General features: G+C 58.6%; 1 protein-coding gene across 1 annotated transcript in view; it reads right to left on the reverse strand.

Moving 5' to 3' along the window:
- Positions 1 to 23,584, reverse strand: part of JAKMIP3 (Janus kinase and microtubule interacting protein 3) — a 64,821-nt gene that overhangs the window by 33,077 nt on the left and 8,160 nt on the right. The window contains 2 exon segments of the mRNA XM_066190690.1: positions 206 to 394; positions 1,880 to 2,031. Of these exon segments, the coding sequence (XP_066046787.1) occupies positions 206 to 337 (132 nt within the window). The 5' untranslated portion in view covers positions 338 to 394; positions 1,880 to 2,031.

Genomic DNA, 23,584 nt, shown 5'->3' on the forward strand with positions numbered 1-23,584 from the left:
AGCTGTGTCCCTTTGGAATCTGGGAATTGGCCAGGAGGCAGAGCTGAGGTTTCGCACTGTGCATGTGTGCAAGCAGCCGGCCTGAAGGAGCTTGAGTCCAAAACCCAAATGAAATCAGTGTAAAAGGGGAAGAGGAGAAGCAGCAAAGAGAATTTTGGCGTTTGTGAACATCCCGACCACGACCACAGGAAGGGAAGCTGCCCACCTTGCTCTTCTCCTGCTGCAGCTCGATCTGGATGTCGGTGAGCTTGGCCCTGAGCTCCTCGTTGGCAGCCTGCAGGGCGGCCAGGGCGTCGGGCTTGTCCCCCCTGGCCCTGCTGGAGCCCCTCTTGGCCATGGTGAGGGACGGGACAGCCCCGCTGCTCCGGCTGCTCCGCTCTACATCTTCCGGGGGCTGCAGGGAGGGACAGCACTGTCACACGGCCTGGAGAGGGGACACGGCACCCCCAGCACGCCCAGGGACAGCAGCTGGAGGTGATTCCCGGGGTTGAGTGTGGAATCACAGCTTTGTTGGGGTTGGAAAGTCCTCCAAGACCATTCAGTCCAACCGTTCCCCCAGCACTGCTGGTGACCCACGTCCCCACGTGCCACACGCGTGTGGCTTTTAAATCCCTCCAGCTCTGGGGACTTCACATCCGTGCCAGGGCTGGACTGCCCTTTTCATGGAGAAGGGGAGCCCAGTATCCAACCTGAACCTCCTCTGATGCAGCCGTTCCCTCTCGTCCCATCCCTCATCCCCTGGGAGCAGGGCCCAACCCCCCTGGCTGCACCTCCTGCTCCTCCAGGCACGGTCCTGTTCCTTCTTCTGCACTGGAACCCACACAGGGCAGGGATGGGGGACCCACACAGGGATGGGGAACCCACACAGGGCAGGGATGGGGGACCCACACAGGGCAGGGATGGGGAACCCACACAGGGATGGGGAACCCACACAGGGCAGGGATGGGGAACCCACACAGGGATGGGGAACCCACACAGGGCAGGGATGGGGGACCCACACAGGGCAGGTATGGGGGACCCACACAGGGCAGGGATGGGGAACCCACACAGGGATGGGGGACCCACACAGGGCAGGGATGGGGGACCCACACAGGGCAGGGATGGGGAACCCACACAGGGATGGGGAACCCACACAGGGATGGGGAACCCACACAGGGCAGGGATGGGGAACCCACACAGGGATGGGGGACCCACACAGGGCAGGGATGGGGGACCCACACAGGGCAGGGATGGGGAACCCACACAGGGATGGGGAACCCACACAGGGCAGGGATGGGGAACCCACACAGGGATGGGGAACCCACACAGGGCAGGGATGGGGGACCCACACAGGGATGGGGAACCCACACAGGGCAGGGATGGGGGACCCACACAGGGATGGGGAACCCACACAGGGATGGGGAACCCACACAGAGCAGGGATGGGGAACCCACACAGGGCAGGGATAGGGAACCCACACAGGGATGGGGAACCCACACAGGGCAGGGATGGGGAACCCACACAGGGATGGGGAACCCACACAGGGCAGGGATGGGGAACCCACACAGGGCAGGGATAGGGAACCCACACAGGGATGGGGAACCCACACAGGGCAGGGATAGGGAACCCACACAGGGATGGGGAACCCACACAGGGCAGGGATGGGGAACCCACACAGGGATGGGGAACCCACACAGGGCAGGGATGGGGGACCCACACAGGGATGGGATGTGGATGCTCAGCAGGGACACCCACACACCAGCCCCCAGCACTGCCACAGCTCAGACACTGCTGGGAAGGTTTTACTCCTATTCTATTTCCATGGAATCCTGGAGTCCCGGGATGGTTATACCACAAAACCGCATTGAGAAGCGCTCAGATTTGGGCAAACATTTCCAACCTTCTCAGCACCGGTGCAGTCGAGGTGGGCAGCAGTGCTCGTGGCCGATGCCCCTCAGTGCCTGGCCCTGCCCCTCATGGCTCACAGTCCAAGCACAGCACGGGCACCGTCCCTGTCCCTGTCCAGGGGATGGCCTCAGCGGGTCAGCGCAGCTGCAAGGAGAGAGTGACAATGAACGGTAACAGCAAAACAGCAACAAAACCAACCTCCACAACAACATCGTAGTCAAAAACCCGGTTTGGATTCTAAGAGCAAAAGGCTGAACCTGTCAGGGAGAAAAGAGCCAAGGGAGGCAGCTGCTCTGGGGGTATAAAAATGGGATAAAGGGCTGGGAGAGGGCTCAGAGCGTCCAGGAGAGGGGCTGGAGTCTGGGAGGGCAGAGCTGCTGAGGGCCAGAGGAACCCCACAGGACACGCAGTCGCTACACATCTGCATTGGCTCAGAGGGGAGGGAGGCTGAGACCCGGAGAAACAAATGGGAGAATAAAAGAACATTCCTGATATTAACTGTCCAAACCAAGGTGGTGCAAACAGTCTCGGTTTGCTGCTCCTCAGGCTGGTGCCTGACTTCGTAGCCTGGAAGTTTCTATAAAAAGAAACGTTTGGTTGGGCAAATAAATAGAAATGAATGAATTTTTAAAGACATCGCCTGAGAAATCTGTAACACGAGTACGTGTCCTTTGCATTTAAGATTCTTGCGCTTTGTGCGAGCAGCCACAACATGCCAGTGGGGATTTAAACTCTATTTCTTTTTTGATAAAAATGGGGCAGCCCGCAGCCACAGGCACAGAGCTGTACCTGCTGCAGCAAATGAGGCTTTTGTGCACATTACAATTATGTTCTTCGAGGATTCCCTCCAAAGGAAGAGGCAGAGGGAGCCAGGTTAGTTCACAACCCGAGGAAAGGAGAAGCAGCCACCAACAAGCTTTAACTGCTTCCGCATGAATGGCAGACAAACCATGATTTGAGTGGTACAGGGACTGGAGAGAGTAATTGCTAACAGGATTCCTTTGGACAGACGAGGGCTGTGAGGATTTACATTTGTGCGCTCACAGAAAACAAAACTCGGGGGCTGCTGCTGTGGAGCAGAGTTCACTCGCTGGGAATGCTGTCTGAGGTCAGTTTGTAGAACCACAGCTCCTGATGCTAACAGTGCTGCGGCTTTTAAATTTCCTTTAAAATGTCACGAGGGCTGAGTGGAAGGAATTGCCACGTTTCGTGCCGAGCTTCTGTTAGATCATTGACACCCAGCTCCCGGCCCTGCCCAGGACAGTCCGGGAATGATCACCTTAAACCCTCGACCAGATCACAAATGCCACAAATGCCACAAATGCCACAAATGCCACAAATGCCACAAATGCCACAAATGCCCAGCCACCCTGGGAGGGGTGACAGGGAAGGACCTGAGCAGGTGGTGGTGGAGCTGTTACCTGTCCCCAGGAAAGATTTCTTTTCGGAAAGGTTGACTGGGCAGGGTCCGGGCAGAGCCCACACCCCACACACCCCACACACCCCACACAGCCCACACACCCCACACACCCCACACACCACACACCCCACACAGCCCACACAGCCCACACAGCCCACACACCCCACACACCCCACACACCCCACACACCCCACACAGCCCCACACACCCCACACAGCCCCACACAGCCCCACACAGCCCACACAGCCCACACAGCCCACACACCCCACACAGCCCACACAGCCCACACACCCCACACAGCCCACACAGCCCACACACCCCACACACCCCACACAGCCCACACACCCCACACACCCCACACACCCCACACACCCCACACAGCCCACACACCCCACACACCCCACACACCCCACACACCCCACACAGCCCACACACCCCACACAGCCCACACACCCCACACACCCCACACAGCCCACACACCCCACACCCCACACCCCACACAGCCCACACAGCCCACACACCCCACACACCCCACACAGCCCACACACCCCACACACCCCACACACCCCACACAGCCCACACACCCCACACACCCCACACACCCCACACACCCCACACAGCCCACACACCCCACACACCCCACACAGCCCACACACCCCACACCCCACACCCCACACAGCCCACACAGCCCACACAGCCCACACACCCCACACAGCCCACACACCCCACACAGCCCACACAGCCCACACACCCCACACACCCCACACACCCCACACAGCCCACACAGCCCACACACCCCACACACCCCACACAGCCCACACAGCCCACACACCCCACACCCCACACAGCCCACACAGCCCACACACCCCACACACCCCACACAGCCCACACAGCCCACACAGCCCACACACCCCACACAGCCCACACAGCCCACACAGCCCACACACCCCACACACCCCACACAGCCCACACAGCCCACACACCCCACACAGCCCACACACCCCACACACCCCACACAGCCCCACACACCCCACACAGCCCACACACCCCACACACCCCACACAGCCCACACACCCCACACAGCCCACACCCCACACACCCCACACACCCCACACAGCCCACACACCCCACACACCCCACACCCCACACAGCCCACACAACACACACCCCACACAGCCCACACAGCCCACACAGCCCACACAGCCCACACAGCCCACACAGCCCACACAGCCCACACACCCCACACACCCCACACACCCCACACAGCCCACACACCGCACACACCCCACACACCCCACACACCCCACACACCCCACACAGCCCACACACCCCACACACCCCACACAGCCCACACACCCCACACAGCCCACACAGCCCACACACCCCACACACCCCACACAGCCCACACAACACACACCCCACACAGCCCACACACCCCACACAGCCCACACAGCCCACACAGCCCACACACCCCACACACCCCACACAGCCCACACACCCCACACAGCCCACACAGCCCACACACCCCACACAGCCCACACACCCCACACAGCCCACACAGCCCACACACCCCACACACCCCACACAGCCCACACACCCCACACAGCCCACACAGCCCACACACCCCACACAGCCCACACAGCCCACACAGCCCACACAGCCCACACACCCCACACACCCCACACCCCACACAGCCCACACAACACACACCCCACACAGCCCACACAGCCCACACAGCCCACACAGCCCACACAGCCCACACACCCCACACAGCCCACACACCCCACACACCCCACACACCCCACACACCCCACACAGCCCACACCCCACACACCCCACACAGCCCACACAGCCCACACACCCCACACAGCCCACACAGCCCACACAGCCCACACAGCCCACACAGCCCACACAGCCCACACACCCCACACAGCCCACACCCCACACACCCCACACAGCCCACACAGCCCACACACCCCACACAGCCCACACAGCCCACACAGCCCACACAGCCCACACCCCACACACCCCACACACCCCACACACCCCACACAGCCCACACAGCCCACACAGCCCACACACCCCACACAGCCCACACAGCCCATACAGCCCACACGGCCCACACACCCCACACAGCCCACACGGCCCACGGAGGCAGGAAGCGCCTTTTGTGAGATAAATTCCAGTGAAGGTTTATTCCAGCACCCCAAAGGGACCGGGGACAACAGCCCCAGATGAAAGGTGAGCACAGGGCTCAGTGTGGGGTCAGGAACCAACGGTCTGAGGGCACAGGGGGTACAAAGGGCAGGGCCCTGCAGGGGACACGGGGAAAGGAGAAACCAGGAGAACTGGGGACATCTGGGGAGAGCACAACTGGGGTAAATCACACAGTGGGGCAAGAATCTATGGGGGAAATCTTTTCTTCCAGCCTAGGTGCAGACTCTGGGGTGTGTTCTTCCAGGGCAAGGCCCTGGGGATTCCCCTGAGGGGTTCAGAGGATTCTACAGAGCCTCTCCTTTGGGACAGCAGTGGGGATGTGAGCTTGGTGGAGGAGTGGCAGTGCCCGGTGGGGATGTGAGGGGACAGTGGGGATGTGGGATGGCAGAGGAGTGGCAGTGCCCAGGGGATGTGGGATGGTGGGATGGGGAAGGTGTGGCAGTGCCCAGGGGATATGGGATGGTGGGATGGGGAAGGTGTGGCAGTGCCCAGGGGATATGGGATGGTGGGATGGTGGGATGGTGGGATGGTGGGATGGAGAAGGTGTGGCAGTGCCCAGGGCATGCGGGATGGTGGGATGGGGAAGGTGTGGCAGGGCCCAGGGGATGCAGGATGGTGGGATGGTGAAGGTGTGGCAGTGCCCAGGGCATGCGGGATGGTGGGATGGGGAAGGTGTGGCAGTGCCCAGGGGATGCGGGATGGTGGGATGGTGGGATGGTGGGATGGTGGGATGGGGAAGGTGTGGCAGGGCCCAGGGGATGCGGGATGGTGGGATGGGGAAGGTGTGGCAGGGCCCAGGGGATGCGGGATGGTGGGATGGGGAAGGTGTGGCAGGGCCCAGGGGATGCGGGATGGTGGGATGGGGAAGGTGTGGCAGTGCCCAGGGGATGCGGGATGGTGGGATGGTGAAGGTGTGGCAGGGCCCAGGGGATGCGGGATGGTGGGATGGGGAAGGTGTGGCAGGGCCCAGGGGATGCGGGATGGTGGGATGGGGAAGGTGTGGCAGTGCCCAGGGGATGCGGGATGGTGGGATGGGGAAGGTGTGGCAGTGCCCAGGGGATGTGGGATGGTGGGATGGGGAAGGTGTGGCAGTGCCCAGGGGCTGCTGCAGCCAGGTCTGTGCTGGGCCCAGCCCCGGCAGCAGGGATGGACACACCAGGCTGTCATTGCCAGGGTAAGAATGGGAACTGGACTGAAGGCAGCACAGCAGCTCCCAGTGGCAGCCACCACCCTGAGCGTGTGCAGGGGGACAAGAGCCATTGTTGGGGCCATGAAAGGGGGGGTTTGTGCTCCCACAGGTGTGGCCCTGCAGCAGGGGCAGCCGTGTCTGCTGGAGCATGCCCCGGGCACAGCAGCCAGATGGGACCCGGGGCCAAGTGCCAGGCCAGCCTTGAAAGAGTATTTCCCACAAATACTGGGAGAAAAACATTCCACGGAAACACTGCTGAGCCAGCAGGGCTGTGCTGACCCAGGAAGGGCTCACCCCGGGCTGCGGGAACACAGAGCTGCTGCTCCAGGGCTCTGATGTGACGCTGGGGACACTTGGGGACCTCGGGAGGAGAACACTGAGCACAGACCCTCAACACACCCTGTCCCTGCAGCTCTGGGCACAGGAGACATTCCCTGGAAAACCAGGCAGCTGCCTCCAGATTGTTCCCTTATTTTCCCAAGGAGTTCCACAGGAGGGGTGGCCATCAGACACATCACCTGAACAGAGTAGAAAGGTCATCAGGTTTTTGATGCTGGGAGAATAGATGATGCATCTGCTTCCTGGCATGTTTGATATTGAAAACAGCATCAATAATGCATCAGAGCTGCCTCGAGCAGGGCTCAGCGCTCCCTTCGCCTCCTGACTTGCAATTCAGACATCAAGACTAATTGGGAAATGTGTTTTCTAGGTAGTAGTTGCTGAAATGAATGTTTCACCACGCTTAAAAACAAGTGAATTAATCCCTACCCAGGGTACCAATATTTGAAAGCAGAACGCTGTTCTTACAGATATGGAACATTTCCAATGTCTGCACAGCCCTGTGAGCACTGGTGTTCTCTGCTGTTGACAAATTGTTCTGATTAATTAGTTTAAACAAACCTCCTTGCGCCTCTGGTGCACCTTGAAATGCCATAATAGACAGAAAATGAAATACTGTTCATGGCTGAGTTCCCACTTCCTCAGATTAGTAATATCCACGTTGCATTTGGGATTGCACCAGCCTATGGATCCAAATGCAAGAAAATGAGTTTTCCTCCGAAAAGGAATTTCATGCCAAGCCAATGCAATTGTGTCCCGTGCTGGAGTTGTGCTTTGGGCTATACCCACATAAATTTTTGTCAAATATCCATAGAAACAGCTGCAGGTTGGAAAGAAACCTGTTGGAAGTTGCACGGGAAAAGGAGTGACCGGGTAGCTGAGATCAAGGAGCAATGGCCCAGACATGAATTGTCCTGCACACAGGGCTCTGTTGTGCATTCCCTCCATGTGCAGAACCACAGAACACAATCCTGGGATCCCTGAGGTGGAAAAGCCCTCCAGGATCATCAAATCCCACCTGTGCCCCGTCCCCACCCTGTCCCCAGCCCAGAGCTCTCAGTGCCATCTCCAGGAATTCCTGGGACACCTCCAGGGATGGGCACTCCAAAGCTCCCTCCAAAGCACCCTTTCCATGGGGAAATTCCTGCTGCTGTCCACCCTGAGCCTCCCCTGGGCCAGCCTGAGGCCGTTCCCTCTCCTCCTGTCCCTGTTCCCTGGGAGCAGAGCCCGACCCCCCGGCTGTCCCCTCCTGGCAGGGACTTGTGCAGAGCCACAGGGTCCCCCCTGAGCCTCCTTTTCTCCAGGCTCAGCCCCTTTCCCAGCTCCCTCAGCCCCTCCTGGGGCTCCAGCCCCATTCCCTTCCCTGGACATTCTGTGAGGGTTGTTTTTTTGTTTGTTTGTTTGGGTTTTTTTTGTTTGTTTTTTGTCTGTGCTGTTTAGATTGAGACTAATTAGATAAAATTCTTTTTTTAAAAAAAACTACAAGCAATGTGGGTGACTCAACCCAGGTGTCCCAAGAGGCACATCTGCCTGCTCCACGCTCCTGCTGAGGCAGCTGCAGCTCCCACACGGCAGAGTGAACACAGCCTGGCACCCACAGCTGGTGAGGAGCAAGCCTCCATTTCCAGAAGGGAAATAAATAACCCACCAACACTTCCCAGGGTGAAGCGAGCTCTGAAACCTGCCTTTTTATGAAACAATATCAGCCTTGGATCCAAAATAACCCTGCCCCTCATCCCCCAACCCGGCCATCTCTGCAGATGGAAGTCCAGCCAAAGTTTTGCTGAGGATTAGATCAATTCCAGCAGCAGCTGTAACGGACACATGTCAAATCCCGATTGACCTGAATTTCTCCTCAAAGATTAATCCTGCCACCGTTGTGGGCATTAACTCATTGATGGGTGGACCATGTCCTCTATAAGCCCGACATCTGCAGCTTCCACTCTCCCCTCGTGTGTGAAGTGACCTGTTTGTGCCACACCCAGGGGTGGAAATCCATCCTCTGCTCAACTTTCACACAGGTTTTTGGGTTTTGTTTGAAGCATAGTTGGGTGTCCATTGTGAAGCTAGTCAGGGTTGATCGGGAACACCTGGAGCTGTGCCAGGGGAGGTTTGGGTTGGATTTTGGGAAAGGTTCTTCCCCCAGAGGGTGCTGGGCATTGCCCAGGCTGCCCAGGGAATGGACACGGCCCCAGAGCTCCAGGAGAGCTTGGACAAAACTCCCAGGGATGCCCAGGGTGGGATTGTTGGGTGTCTGTGCAGGGTGGGATTGTTGGGTGTCTGTGCAGGGTGGGATTGTTGGGGTCTGGGCAGGGTGGGATTGTTGGGGGTCTGGGCAGGGTGGGATTGTTGGGGGTCTGTGCAGGGTGGGATTGTTGGGGTCTGTGCAGGGTGGGATTGTTGGGGGTCTGTGCAGGGCGGGATTTTGGGGTGTCTGTGCAGGGTGGGATTGTTGGGGGTCTGTGCAGGGTGGGATTGTTGGGGGTCTGTGCAGGGTGGGATTGTTGGGGGTCTGGACAGGGTGGGATTGTTGGGGTCTGTGCAGGGTGGGATTGTTGGGGGTCTGGGCAGGGTGGGATTGTTGGGGGTCTGTGCAGGGTGGGATTGTTGGGGTCTGGGCAGGGTGGGATTGTTGGGGGTCTGGGCAGGGTGGGATTGTTGGGGGTCTGTGCAGGGTGGGATTGTTGGGGTCTGTGCAGGGTGGGATTGTTGGGGTCTGGGCAGGGTGGGATTGTTGGGGTCTGTGCAGGGTGGGATTGTTGGGGTGTCTGTGCAGGGTGGGATTGTTGGGGGTCTGGACAGGGTGGGATTGTTGGGGTCTGTGCAGGGTGGGATTGTTGGGGGTCTGGGCAGGGTGGGATTGTTGGGGGTCTGTGCAGGGTGGGATTGTTGGGGTCTGGGCAGGGTGGGATTGTTGGGGGTCTGTGCAGGGTGGGATTGTTGGGGTCTGTGCAGGGTGGGATTGTTGGGGTCTGGGCAGGGTGGGATTGTTGGGGTCTGTGCAGGGTGGGATTGTTGGGGTGTCTGTGCAGGGTGGGATTGTTGGGGGTCTGGACAGGGTGGGATTGTTGGGGTCTGTGCAGGGTGGGATTGTTGGGGGTCTGGGCAGGGTGGGATTGTTGGGGGTCTGTGCAGGGTGGGATTGTTGGGGTCTGGGCAGGGTGGGATTGTTGGGGGTCTGGGCAGGGTGGGATTGTTGGGGTCTGTGCAGGGTGGGATTGCTGGGGTGTCTGGGCAGGGTGGGATTGTTGGGGTCTGGGCAGGGTGGGATTGTTGGGGGTCTGGGCAGGGTGGGATTGTTGGGGTCTGGGCAGGGTGGGATTGTTGGGGGTCTGTGCAGGGTGGGATTGTTGGGGTGTCTGTGCAGGGTGGGATTGTTGGGGTGTCTGTGCAGGGTGGGATTGCTGGGGTGTCTGTGCAGGGTGGGATTGCTGGGGTGTCTGTGCAGGGTGGGATTGCTGGGGTGTCTGTGCAGGGTGGGATTGTTGGGGTCTGGGCAGGGTGGGATTGTTGGGGGTCTGGGCAGGGTGGGATTGTTGGGATCTGTGCAGGGTGGGATTGTTGGGGTCTGTGCAGGGTGGGGTTGTTGGGGGTCTGTGCAGGGTGGGATTGTTGGGAGTCTGTGCAGGGTGGGATTGTTGGGGTGTCTTTGCAGGAACAGGGGCTGGATCAATGACCCCTGTGGCATCACCCAGCTCAGGACACTCTCTGAATGCAATTCTGGCAGACACAACTGCTGCTCAATCCCAGCAGGTCCATTTTACAGCAGGACACCTGTTTAATTGCACGACTCCTAGGGCTAATTTTCAGGAAGAGCAATAATTAATTAAAAAAACCCAGGTGGGTAGGTAGGAAAGTAATTTCTCCTTTTTCTCAGATGACTCCCAATATTTAAGGTACAAAACCCCATTGGAGTTCCTGCAATAAACCCCGACACCACACCCACCCAAATTCTCCAATAAACTGGAGCAGCTCGGCACCGTTTGGGGAGGACTATTGGCGAGGAATATATTTCAGAGCCAATTGCAGGAGTTTACCAGCGTGTCACCGCGTTATCTCGCTCACCAACAAGCTGTTAGAGCACTGCCATCCCTTCTCCCAAGGAATTCATGCCTGTGTAATTAACTAAATCAACTGTAACACAGATGGCATCGCACCATCCAAAAGCACTTGATGGAAATGCTTTAAGCATGTTATTAACGTCCCTAAATAACTATTTAATGCCACCCCTCCAATCCTCTCCGGCACCAACACACAACACAGCTGGATTTGAGGATGGGAAAAGGCAGTGTTTAATTGCTACGCTCTTATTAAAAAAAAGATTTTCAGTTCTTGGATTTATTCAATTTATAAATGAGCTTGGAAAAAAAAAATCACAGACTCAACAGTGGCAACAAAAGCACGGCGCTTTGGATTTCAGAATTAAGGTTAATTTCCAGACTGACTCATCATCATTACATTCAGCTGCGAGGGACTGGGCAGCAGGAAAAGGCACCGATGGCAGTAGGAGCCTTTCTTCAGGCTGACCCCGACTAGCCAAAAACGACATTTCGATGTGACAGTGTGTTGTACTTCTCAGCAGGTGTGTGCCCAGCTCTAAATCAAGATAAAAACTGACATTTCACAGCAACGGACAAGAATTTGAATGGGAAAGTCGATTAATCTCCCCAATGCAAACAGTCGGGAGATGTCCATCAGGCTCCAGCGAAGAGCTGTTCCTGCAGCCTGAAACACTGAGGATCGGATTATTTCAAACCTGATTGTTCATTGCTGGATATCCTGCTTTAAATGACCTTTCCGTGACTCTTGCTGCGAGTCTCCTCCCTAATGCCAGCCCACCCCGCCCTGCTACTGAATGGCAAACGTGATCCTCGGCTCAGAAACACGGTAATAAAGCAACAACACCCCCAAATAAACATAAATACTGCTTTAAAGAGGAGCAGGAGCACGCCCAGACTCCCGGGGGGGCTGGGGATGTGCTGTGAGGGGTGGGACCCCCGGGGTGGCAGTGCCAGGCATCAACACCATTCCTGTCCCACAGCACTGGATGGGGCAGGAGGAGCTGCCCCGGGGTCAGGGATGGCAGGAGGAGCTGCCTCGGGGTCAGGGATGGCAGGAGGAGCTGCCCCGGGGTCAGGGATGGCAGGAGGAGCTGCTCTGGGGTCAGGGATGGCAGGAGGAGCTGCCCCGGGGTCAGGGATGGCAGGAGGAGCTGCCCCGGGGTCAGGGATGGCAGGAGGAGCTGCCCCGGGGGTCAGGGATGGCAGGAGGAGCTGCTCTGGGGTCAGGGATGGCAGGAGGAGCTGCCCGGGGGTCAGGGATGGCAGGAGGAGCTGCCCCGGGGTCAGGGATGGCAGGAGGAGCTGCCCCGGGGTCAGGGATGGCAGGAGGAGCTGCTCTGGGGTCAGGGATGGCAGGAGGAGCTGCCCCGGGGGTCAGGGATGGCAGGAGGAGCTGCTCTGGGGTCAGGGATGGCAGGAGGAGCTGCCCGGGGGTCAGGGATGGCAGGAGGAGCTGCCCCGGGGTCAGGGATGGCAGGAGGAGCTGCCCCGGGGTCAGGGATGGCAGGAGGAGCTGCCCCGGGGTCAGGAATGGCAGGAGAAGCTGCCCCGGGGTCAGGGATGGCAGGAGGAGCTGCCCCGGGGTCAGGGATGGCAGGAGGAGCTGCCCCGGGGTCAGGACCAGCCCTCCAGTGCTCTCACAGGGAACACAGTCCCCGGGGAGGATCAGGAGAGTTTTGGGCACATTCTGGGGACAGGCACATCACCCAGAGTGACAGAGCCCGTGCTGACTCCACCAGCTGGGGCTTCCCGCACGGGCATTGCTGGGGAAGGTAAAGGGAGAGACCCAATCCAGCGATGGAAAACGAGTTCAGCACGCAGAAACTGCTGAAATGGGATCCAGGGACAGCCACAGCTGCTCTGGGAATTCCAGCCCAGCCCCTGCCCACCCTCCCAGGGAACGATTCCTGCCCAAAATCCCATCCATCCCTGCCCTCTGGCAGTGGGAGCCATTCCCTGTGTCCTGTCCCTCCATCCCCTGTCCCCAGTCCCTCTCCAGCTCTCCTGGAGCCCCTTTAGGCACAGGCGAAATAAATATTTCCAACTATAAAGAAAAGCTCCATTATGAAAAGGACTTTATAGCAAAAGGAGCCTCTGGAAGGTGATTGAATAAAATCCTAAAAGCAAAACGTCCCTCCAAGTGATGAGCCAGAAACCCTGACCAACGTGGCAGGACAAAGCTCGTGTTTTCCAGAGGAGAGACAGGGGAACAGGTGGGAAGGGCTGCAGGACATGGGAAAGAACTCAGGGAGCAGTGGGAAGCCCTGGAGTGGCAGCAGCCAAGCCCTGTGCCAGTGGCAGGGAGGTGACCCCGGGCTGCTGCCCTTGGCCTGGGCAGCCCTGCCAGGAGGGCTCTGCCAGGAACACAGGGCTGAGGGCTCTGCAGCTGTAATCTGATTGTTTAAAGCTGATTTGATCGGAAATGCTGCAGGAACCTTTGGAGTCAGCCTGCCTGGCCTGCAGAGAGCCCTGCCCTGCCCGGAGCCCTGCCCTGCACGGAGCCCTGCCCTGCAGAGAGCCCTGCCCTGCCCGGAGCCCTGCCCTGCCCGGAGCCCTGCCCTGCAGAGAGCCCTGCCCTGCCCGGAGCCCTGCCCGGAGCCCTGCCCTGTCCGGAGCCCTGCCCTGCACAGAGCCCTGCCCTGCCCGGAGCCCTGCCCTGCACAGAGCCCTGCCCTGCCCGGAGCCCTGCCCTGCAGAGAGCCCTGCCCTGCCCGGAGCCCTGCCCGGAGCCCTGCCCTGTCCGGAGCCCTGCCCTGCCCGGAGCCCTGCCCTGCAGACAGCCCTGCCCTGCCCGGAGCCCTGCCCTGCCCGGAGCCCTGCCCTGCACAGAGCCCTGCCCTGCCCGGAGCCCTGCCCTGCCCGGAGCCCTGCCCTGCACAGAGCCCTGCCCTGCCCGGAGCCCTGCCCTGCAGAGAGCCCTGCCCTGCCCGGAGCCCTGCCCTGCAGACAGCCCTGCCCTGCCCGGAGCCCTGCCCTGCCCGGAGCCCTGCCCTGCACAGAGCCCTGCCCTGCCCGGAGCCCTGCCCTGCCCGGAGCCCTGCCCTGCCCGGAGCCCTGCCCTGCCCGGAGCCCTGCCCTGCAGAGAGCCCTGCCCTGCCCGGAGCCCTGCCCTGCAGAGAGCCCTGCCCTGCAGAGAGCCCTGCCCTGCACGGAGCCCTGCCCTGCAGAGAGCCCTGCCCTGCAGAGAGCCCTGCCCTGCCCGGAGCCCTGCCCTGCCCGGAGCCCTGCCCTGCAGAGAGCCCTGCCCTGCACAGAGCCCTGCCCTGCCCGGAGCCCTGCCCTGCACAGAGCCCTGCCCTGCAGAGAGCCCTGCCCTGCACGGAGCCCTGCCCTGCCCGGAGCCCTGCCCGGAGCCCTGCCCTGCAGCCTCATGCACACCTCCACGGGAGGGCCTGGGGACTCCGTGCTCCATGGCACACCCAGAGCTGAGGGAGAAGAAAAAGCTCTTTCACCGTCATTTTAACATTTGGAATGCAAAGATCCCAGGCTGAACAAGCTGCCCTGAACAGTTGTGGCTGCCCCATCCAAGTGTCCCAGGCCAGGCTGGACAGGGCTTGGAGCAGCCTGGGACAGTGGGAGGTGTCCCTGCCATGGCAGGGGTGGCACTGGGTGGGCTTTAGTGTCCCTTCCAACTTAAACCATTCTGGGATTCTCTGATCCATTTCTCTGGGAAAACCTTATTTTCAACACAAGAGCTTTATAAACGTCTTTATTTTTTAAACCAAGACTAGCAACAAATAGGGAAAAAAAATGGGAGAAGAGGGACTTCAAGAGCTGCCTCTCTTTGTGCTCTCCATTGGGTCACTAAAATTGTCTTTCTGGAGTTCACCTCAGAGGCCAAGTGACTCATTCCCAAGGAGAATCTCCTGGCTGATGCCTCCTCTCGGGGAAACCCCTCCCCTGAGGGAATCTTCCCCTCAAGCACTCGTGCAGATGACCAGGAAAAGCCCCGGCCCACTTTCCCATATGGAATGTGCTGCAGGATGACCTGGGAAAACATTCCCCCCAGCACCTCCTTTCACAGGCTGGAGAAGCTGCAGAGGAGCCCTTCCCCAGCTACTGGGTCAGTGTGGCAGCTGGGTAATCTGGGATTTGAGCCCAGGATTCTCCAGCCTGCTGCATTTCCTCCTCCAGGGAAAGTGGCTCCTGGCCCCGTGCTGATCCTCAGCCCGGGGCTGTGTCCATCTGGCTCCCGATGATCCTCGGGGAGTGCCCACAGCCACAGGGGATGCTCAGGGTGTCCCAGCACCCCAGCCAGCCCTTCCCAGGGCACCGAGGGAGGCACGGCAGCTCTGCCGAGCTCTGGGCACCCGCAGGGGCAGCACGGGGAGCAGCGATGGCTGTGGCTGCCCTGCCCCGGGCTGTCACTGCAGCCCTGCTTTGCCAAGCTGCAGGTCTGTAATACCCTTGGCATCTGTTAATATCACTCCCCGCAAGGGAGGCAGCACTGGATTGCTCACTCAGCCCACACCCCAGCCCATCAATCGCTGTGGTGCCACTGCTGAACTAAGTTGTGGTTTAAAAAAAGAGATGCTGAGAACCTTTTTCCAGAGCTCCAAGGTTCAAAATCATTTTTGCAGTCCGGGTTACGTTGATGGATAAACAGCAGCCTGGGAATTTTAATCAAAACTACACAAATTCCTCCAGCTCATTTCATCCAGGGGAGAAGCCCGTGCCCAGGAAACCCGGCTCAGCAAGGCAGTGAGTGACAGCAGGGACAGGGGCTGGGAAACGTGGGCTGTGCTTGGGGCAGAGGGGTGGGAAATGTGAGCTGTGCTTGGGGCAGCACAGTGGCCTCAGTGAATCCTGAAAGGTGATGGGGAGGTGAGGATGGAAATGTGGATCTCTGTTTGACAAGGACACTCCAGGCTGGGACACTCCTGTGATTAAACTGCTCCAGGGATGTGGAATCACAGGATATCTGAGCCGGGTGGGATCCCCAGGGATCACTGAGCCCAGCTCCTGGCCCAGCCAGGGCACCCCAACAGTCCACCCTGTGCACCCCTGAGAGGAGACTGAGCACTGGGATGTGTCACAAACCCCAGGCACAGACGGCGATCCAAAGAAAGGAATTACCACTCCAGGGAGGAGATTCCCAGGGCTGGGGCTGGCACTGCTTGGTGCTCTGGTGACCCGGTAAAGAGTAAAGGGCAGGACAGGAAAACCTGCTGATAGCACAGGATTATGTAGGTCAATCAGGAAAGAGGACAAGGCAGGCAGAAGGGAGAAAAAAATAAAACAATAACCTCAAACTAGAAAGAGCAGGTAACTTAGCAACATGGAATTCAATCCGTGAAAGTACAAGATAATCTGCATTTAAAAATACAATTTGACATATCCTGCACACAGAGATTTAGGAGGAAAGATCAAGTCATCACTGAGGACATCTGCTGTGCACACAGCCATGTAAATAAGGTATTACAGTGGCAGGAGATGTGAAATCAGAGGAGAAGCATTATGATGCTGCAGAAAGCTAAATGGTAGGCGCTCATTAATCCACTCAAACTCCCCTAAATGAAACATTATAGGTGCAAGCAGGTAATAGAAGAGTCAGGATCTGTGATTTTTTGGAAGGGGCATTGAACAGGAAGTTATTAAGTGATTGATCCTGTGTAGGTGAAAAGGATGTTTCGGTTACTTTTTCACACTAATGCAAGAACAAGAAACCCCCCTGTGGGCACTGGCAGGAAATGAAGGGATTTTTCCGGTGGAAAGGTGAATCTTCGACTCGGCATCACACACCACAAACCCTGGGAGCAGCTGCCCACGTTCTGCTGCTCCTGGGGGCAAAGCACCACTGGGCAGGGTGAGCAGGGGAGGAAAAGGGAGGAGAGACTTGTGACATCCCAGTGACACAGCCTCGGAGAGATCAGTGACATCCCAGTGACACAGCCTGTGACACCCTCAGGATGAGAAACAGCCTCGGGTTGCAGCGGGGCAGGTGTGGGTCGGAGATCCGGGACAATTTCTGCACAGAAAGGGTTCTCCAGCCCCGCCAAGGGCACTGCCGGGGTCACCATCCTGGCAGTGTTCAGAAAACGCAGATGTGGCTCTCAGCGACGGGGCTGAGGGGTGAACACGGTGCTGGTGTGGGTCACCAGTGGGGTTTGGTGATCATCGAGGGTTTTTTCAGCCTTATTAACTTTGTGATCCTGTGATCCCATGTTCTGCCCCATCCCTCAGGGATGTCAGCTGGGGACACGGCGACCTGCAGGGGTCACAGCTGGAGGTGGGCTGGTTACCCACGGAGCAGCAACACCACAGCTCCTACAGACACTGAGGTTTTCACAACTCGCTAAAAGCTTATCAGAAAGTACAAGGAAAACGTGACTACCAATCATAACAACTTCAGATTTACTTTGAGAAACAAATCTGCAATTGAAATGACCTCAGGTACACTGGAAACAGCAGCCCAAAGAGCATCTTTCTGTCTGGATAAAACCTAAATAATACAGACCTTGGCAGCATTTCAACAGAACTGGAATTACTTTCAAGTGTCAAATGCTACATTTCCCTGGTGCTCAGGGAACGTTGCTGTGTCCCTGTCCCGCCTGCAGCCTCTGCTGTACGGGAACCCTCCTGTCCTTCCTTCAGCAATCCCAGCTCCCTCCTCCCTGCACAGATCCCTCCGGATGTGACACCCAGTCTGCGGGCTGGAGGAGACAAAAAACCTTCAGGAAACAAACCCGGTGGGAATTGTGCCCCTGGAACCCCCAGGGTACACAGGGAGCTGCTGGGCTGCAGCACAGAAACCCCGGGCAGAGCCCGGGACAGCCCCAGGCCTCGGGGCAGACAGGTTTGTTACGGTGGGGACACGGGAACGGGGATGAGAACGGGGATGGGAAAGGGAATGGGAACGGGAATGGGGATGGGGAATAGGAATGGGAATGGGAACGGGAATGGGGAACAGGAAAGGGAATGGGAACGGGAATAGGGAATGGCAACGGGAATGGGAACGGGAACAGGAATGGGGATGGGGAATGGGAACGGGAATGGGGAATGGGAACAGGAATGGGACTGGGAACAGGATTGGGAATGGGAACGGAGATGGGAACAGGAGAGCAGCGAGGTCAACCGGGGAACGGGAACGGGAACAGGAATGGGAATGGGAGAGCGGCGCGGACAGCCGGGGAACGGGAACAGGAACGGGAACGGGAGAGCGGCTCCGGCAGCGCCCGGGCTGCGCGGGGAGCGGGGCCAGCTCCGCCTGTCTCAGCCCCGGCAGAGCTGGCCCCGGCACCGGGCAGCGGCTCCCCGGCCCCTCCGGGCCCCGCAGGGCCGGCTCCGTGTGCTGCCGGCCCGGGCAGGGCTCGGCGCTGGCCGGGACACGCGTCCCCGGCCGCGGCTCCCCGGGATGTCCCCGGCACCTGCCTGGGCACAGCCGCGCCACCCCCGCCCTGCCTGCCGGCCGCCAACGCCGCCGCGCAGCCCCGCACACGCAATGCAACTTACAGAGCGCTTTAATGGGATTTAACACATCATCTCGGGCCAGAAAAGCACACCTGGGCAGGATCCGGGACCGCCTGCGCTCCCCCGGGCTCCAACTCCGGCAGCGCGGCCGCTGCCGCCTCGTCACGGCTCCAGCTCCGAGGGGCTGTGACTCAGCAAACGGAGCCGCTTTCCATTTTTCACATGGAACTTACCAAACCGTGCCAGTATTACGGGGAGGATCTGCTTCCCGGATCCGCTGCTCTGCCAGCCTCTCCCGAGGTATTTCCACTGAACCCTCCCCATCTGGTTACGTTACGACAACAGGAAACGCTTTCTGGGGGGGGGGGGGGGGGGGTGTGGAAATCAAATGCAAAGCTCTGCATGGGAAGCGGGCTGGGCGAGCAAGGAGAGACTCCCGGCCTCTACCTGCGCTGGATTCCAGAGCAAAGGTGGTGTCTCATCGCTGCCTGGGACTGGGACAGCACAGCCCGGACCTGCCGGTGCCCGCGCTGGGCTGGGCTGGAACGGGAGCGGAACGGGAGCGGGAACGGGAGCCCCGGCCCGAGGTGTCCCTGCCCCAGGATCCCCTGCCCGAGGTGTCCCTGCCCGAGGTGTCCCTGCCCCAGGTGACCCTGCCCGAGGTGTCCCTGCCCGAGGTGTCCCTGCCCCAGGATCCCCTGCCCGAGGTGTCCCTGCCCGAGGTGTCCCTGCCCCAGGTGACCCTGCCCGAGGTGTCCCTGCCCGAGGTGTCCCTGCCCGAGGTGTCCCTGCCCGAGGTGTCCCTGCCCCAGGTGACCCTGCCCGAGGTGACCCTGCCCCAGGTGACCCTGCCCGAGGTGTCCCTGCCCGAGGTGTCCCTGCCCCAGGATCCCCTGCCCGAGGTGTCCCTACCCGAGGTGTCCCTGCCCGAGGTGTCCCTGCCCGAGGTGTCCCTGCCCGAGGTGTCCCTGCCCCAGGTGACCCTGCCCGAGGTGTCCCTGCCCCAGGTGACCCTGCCCGAGCCGTCCCAGGCTGGCAGGCAGGGATGGCAGGTGCCCCAGGAGTGAGGCTGCTCTGGAAGGATCCTCCGGAAAGGATCAGGCAGGAGAAGAGCTCCTCACCCCAAGCACAGCCCCGAGCCGTGGGTCAGACCCCTGCATCCCCCTGCGCTCTGCAGTGCCCACAGCACGGAGCAACAGCCCAGGGGACCCTCAGGGGGCTCTCAGGTGAGCTCTGAAGGGTGCACAGCACAGAGGAACAGCCCAGGGGACCCTCAGGGAGATCTCAGGTGAGCTCTGAAGGGTGCACAGCACGGAGGAACAGCCCAGGGGACCCTCAGGGGGCTCTCAGGTGAGCTCTGAAGGGTGCACAGCACGGAGGAACAGCCCAGGGGACCCTCAGGGGGCTCTCAGGTGAGCTCTGAAGGGTGCACAGCACGGAGGAACAGCCCAGGGGACCCTCAGGGGGCTCTCAGGTGAGCTCTGAAGGGTGCACAGCACGGAGGAACAGCCCAGGGGACCATCAGGGGGGTCTCAGGTGAGCTCTGAAGGGTGCACAGCACGGAGGAACAGCCCAGGGGACCATCAGGGGGGTCTCAGGTGAGCCCCGAAGGGTGAGACCCCCGTGTGTCAGGCTGGGCACAGGAACAGACACAACCTGGGGCTGCCCTGGCACAGCCCTGAGCTCCAGCAGCATCAGCTGAGGCACGCTCTAAACCAAGCCCAGCCCTGGCACAGCCCCACACCTGCACAGGTGTCCCCAGGAGTGCCACACCCACAGCTCCAAGCCCTGCAGTCCTGCTGGGACACACGGACACTGCCTGTCCCCGCTCACCCTGCCCTGCCCCTGGCACTCAGACCAGGAGAAAGGTGAATGATCAGCCTGTTCTCGTGGAGAGGGGAAGCTGGAAGTTACTGCCAGAATGATCCAGCCAGAAGTGCTCCAGAATGCAGCCTGTGACAAATTAGCAAACACGTCCTTTAATTACAGAAAGCTTTTGTCCCTTCGATTTTTTAACGAGAAGCAAGAATGCAGATGCCATTTACATAAATGGACTGGCTCGTTTTCCTTCCTGTGCTGGCACCACGGAATCCCAAACCCATCCTGCAAATTTCCATGGATGTAACAAAGTCCTCAAGGTTAAAAAGCCTCTGACCATCAGGCTTTGAGATACGGGGTGCTCCAGCTCCAGCCAAAAGCTGGTGCAGAAGAGATACACACAGAATTCTGACATCTCTGGAGACACAAATCTGTTCCAACCACTGAAATATTAGAGACCATCAGGCAGAGTTTTCAGGTGCGAACCAACGAACAGCATCTTCTTTAGAAAGAGAAATACAAGGTGCAGTTGAGAGTTTTAGAATGGATCCAATGAGTGGATGAGTAATGCAGCAGAGGAATGAAATTTTCATGTCATGCAGGAGACATGAGGTGAATACTTGAATAAAAAAAAAAATAATAAAAAACAGAAGAAAGAAATCAATATTAGCCTGAAGCACTAGAGAATCCCAATTTCAAAGAGCCTCAAGGCCCCAGGAGAGCACGGCTGCTGTGCTCCTGCTGCCAGAGCTCGCAGCAGCTCCTGCACTGGCCTGCCTTCAAAGGGAAGGGGGGCAGCATCCCGGACCCCTCCAAGGACAGAATCCACCCTAATTACACCCCAGCCCCTAATTACACCCCAGCAGCACCCCTGGGAGGGAGGACAGACCCCAGGAAAGGCTGCAACCTCTCCATCTCAAACTCGGCCAGTTCTTTCAGCTGTCTGCCTTGTGTTTGCTGTATCCTCATAACCCCAGGTCGGTTTGGGTTGAAAAGGAGCTGAGAGCTCCTCTCACCTCCCCTGCCATGGCAGGGACACCTTCCCCCGGCCCAGGCTGCTCCAAGCCCCAGGGTCCAGCCTGGCCCTGGGCACTGCCGACCCCTGCCATGGGCTGGGGGCCTTCCAACGGGGTGGGCAGTAAACGGGAGGGAATGGAGGTGAAATCCTGTGGTTTGAGCTGAACAGAGGCTCCCAGCGTGTGCCCTGCCCTGCCCTGCTCCCCCTGACCCAGGGCCAGCCCTCTCCCCGGGCTCTCAGCAGCCCCCAGGATGATCCCAGAGCTCTGCCCGCGTCCTGCACAGCCTCCCAGCCCTCTCCTAACGGGATTAAGGAGAAGACGACTTTCTTCCCCGGCGAACGGGCTTGTAGCCAGAGAGATTCTGCAAACAAATCCATCCTGAGCAGCAGCTTCCCCTGGCAGCAGCCTGGCAGCGCCGCCGTTGCCATGGAGGCCAAACCCGCTGCTCCTCTCCCTCTTCCTTCGGAGAAGAAAAGGCCAACAACCGCTGCAGATCAGGGGCTGAGATCTCCAGCGAGCTCCCGCAGGCTGCAGGCACAGGGCAGGGTCTGAGACACACAGGAGCACGGGATCGTTTAGCTTGGAAAACAAATCCCAGCCCATGGAGTCCCCCTGTGCTCCGTCCCCACCTTGTCCCCAGCCCAGAGCCCTGAGTGTCACCTCCAGGGATTCCTGGGACCCCTCCAGGGATGGGCACTCCACCACCTCACACCGCTGCCATGGTGAGCTTTGCTGCCTGGAGCACTTCTTGACGGTGCATTTATTCCTCAATCATTTTAGTCAAAACATTAAGAGGAAAAATCAAGATGCTGTCAAAAATGAAATGGTTTGGAGTGGCATTTGAATTTTTAGAAGCACTTATGTTTAATTAAAATCAAGAATTTTAAAGCCCTATTTTGGAACTGGAGCCCCTCTGCCCTGGAGCCAGGCTGGGACACCTGGGGGTGCTCACCTGGAGAGGAGAAGCTCCAGGGAGAGCTCCGAGCCCCTGGCAGGGCCTGAAGGGGCTCCAGGAGAGCTGCAGAGGGACTGGGGACAAGGGATGGAGGGACAGGACACAGGGAATGGCTTCAAGCTGACAGTGGGGAGATTTAGACGGGATTTGGGGCAGGAATTGTTCCCTGGCAGGGTGGGGATGGAATTCCCAGATTTGCTGTGGCTGCCCCTGGATCCCTGGCAGTGCCCAAGGCCAGGCTGGACACTGGGCTTGGAGCAGCCTGGGAGAGCAGGAGGTGTCCCTGCCAGGGCAGGGGTGGCACTGGATGATCTTTGAGGTCAGCTTTAAGGAAAGCTCCTTACTCAGCCAGGAAGGAGGATGGGGTTTTTCTGCTGTTGCCAAAGAGAAGGGAGCTATAAATGTTCTTTCTCCTTTATCATCTCTGATGACTTAGCAGCAAATGCTAAAAATAATTTTTATGCTTCATCTTCAAAGTCGATGTGTTGCAATTTTTTTTAAAAAAAATCCAAAACAAATCCTATATCCTTGCAAGAATATTACAAATATTTCAGGATCCAAACGAAACTTTCTGAAGAGGTGCAGCAAGGCTGCCAAATGTGACATTTCACAGAGAGCTTTTCTCCCTGAGCTCCCTCCCAGCCTTCAGCTGCCGAGGAGACAACAATTGAGACAGTGACACATTTCTGGGAGCAGGCTGGCTTCCAGGGCTCAGCACTCACTGCACTGGGGCGTGTTTGGGACTCAGTGACCTGGGCCTGCAGAGGAAATGACACAACATTCTGATCTCCAGGGCAAAGTTTGGCCCTGTCAGGTTTTCACTTCGCATTTCTGATGTTCAATACAGCTTTGCTGTCAGCGGTGGGCAGGACACAAGCCAGACCCAGAAAGGGATGGACAGGAGAACACAACAGCAATGAAATAACCACCGGTGTAACAAATGGCTCTGACCAGCCCTGCGTGGCTGGTGGCCTACATTTAGATGTAACAAAACCGACTGGGGTGATAAAAAACATGGAAAAAATAAATTCTCAAAAAATTTTACTCGATGTGAGTGGAGCCAGCTTGGAATTCAGAACTCCAGGGGAACTGGAAGGACCTCAGCTTGCACACGTTACCTTAAATAGCTGAGGGTCATGAATATGAAATTAGCAGGCATGAAATAATGTCCCTAAAGCCACAAGTCCCGCACCCCTCAGTAAAGCTGGCACAGCCCAGTCACAGCCAGCACTGCACACCTCAGTGCACTCTCCAAGCACTGAAGAATAT

The sequence above is a fragment of the Chamaea fasciata genome, unplaced genomic scaffold (assembly GCF_029207755.1).
Source record: "Chamaea fasciata isolate MVZ Bird 193981 ecotype frontalis unplaced genomic scaffold, bChaFas1.0.hap1 SCAF_9, whole genome shotgun sequence".
Taxonomy (NCBI): Eukaryota; Metazoa; Chordata; class Aves; order Passeriformes; family Sylviidae; genus Chamaea; species Chamaea fasciata.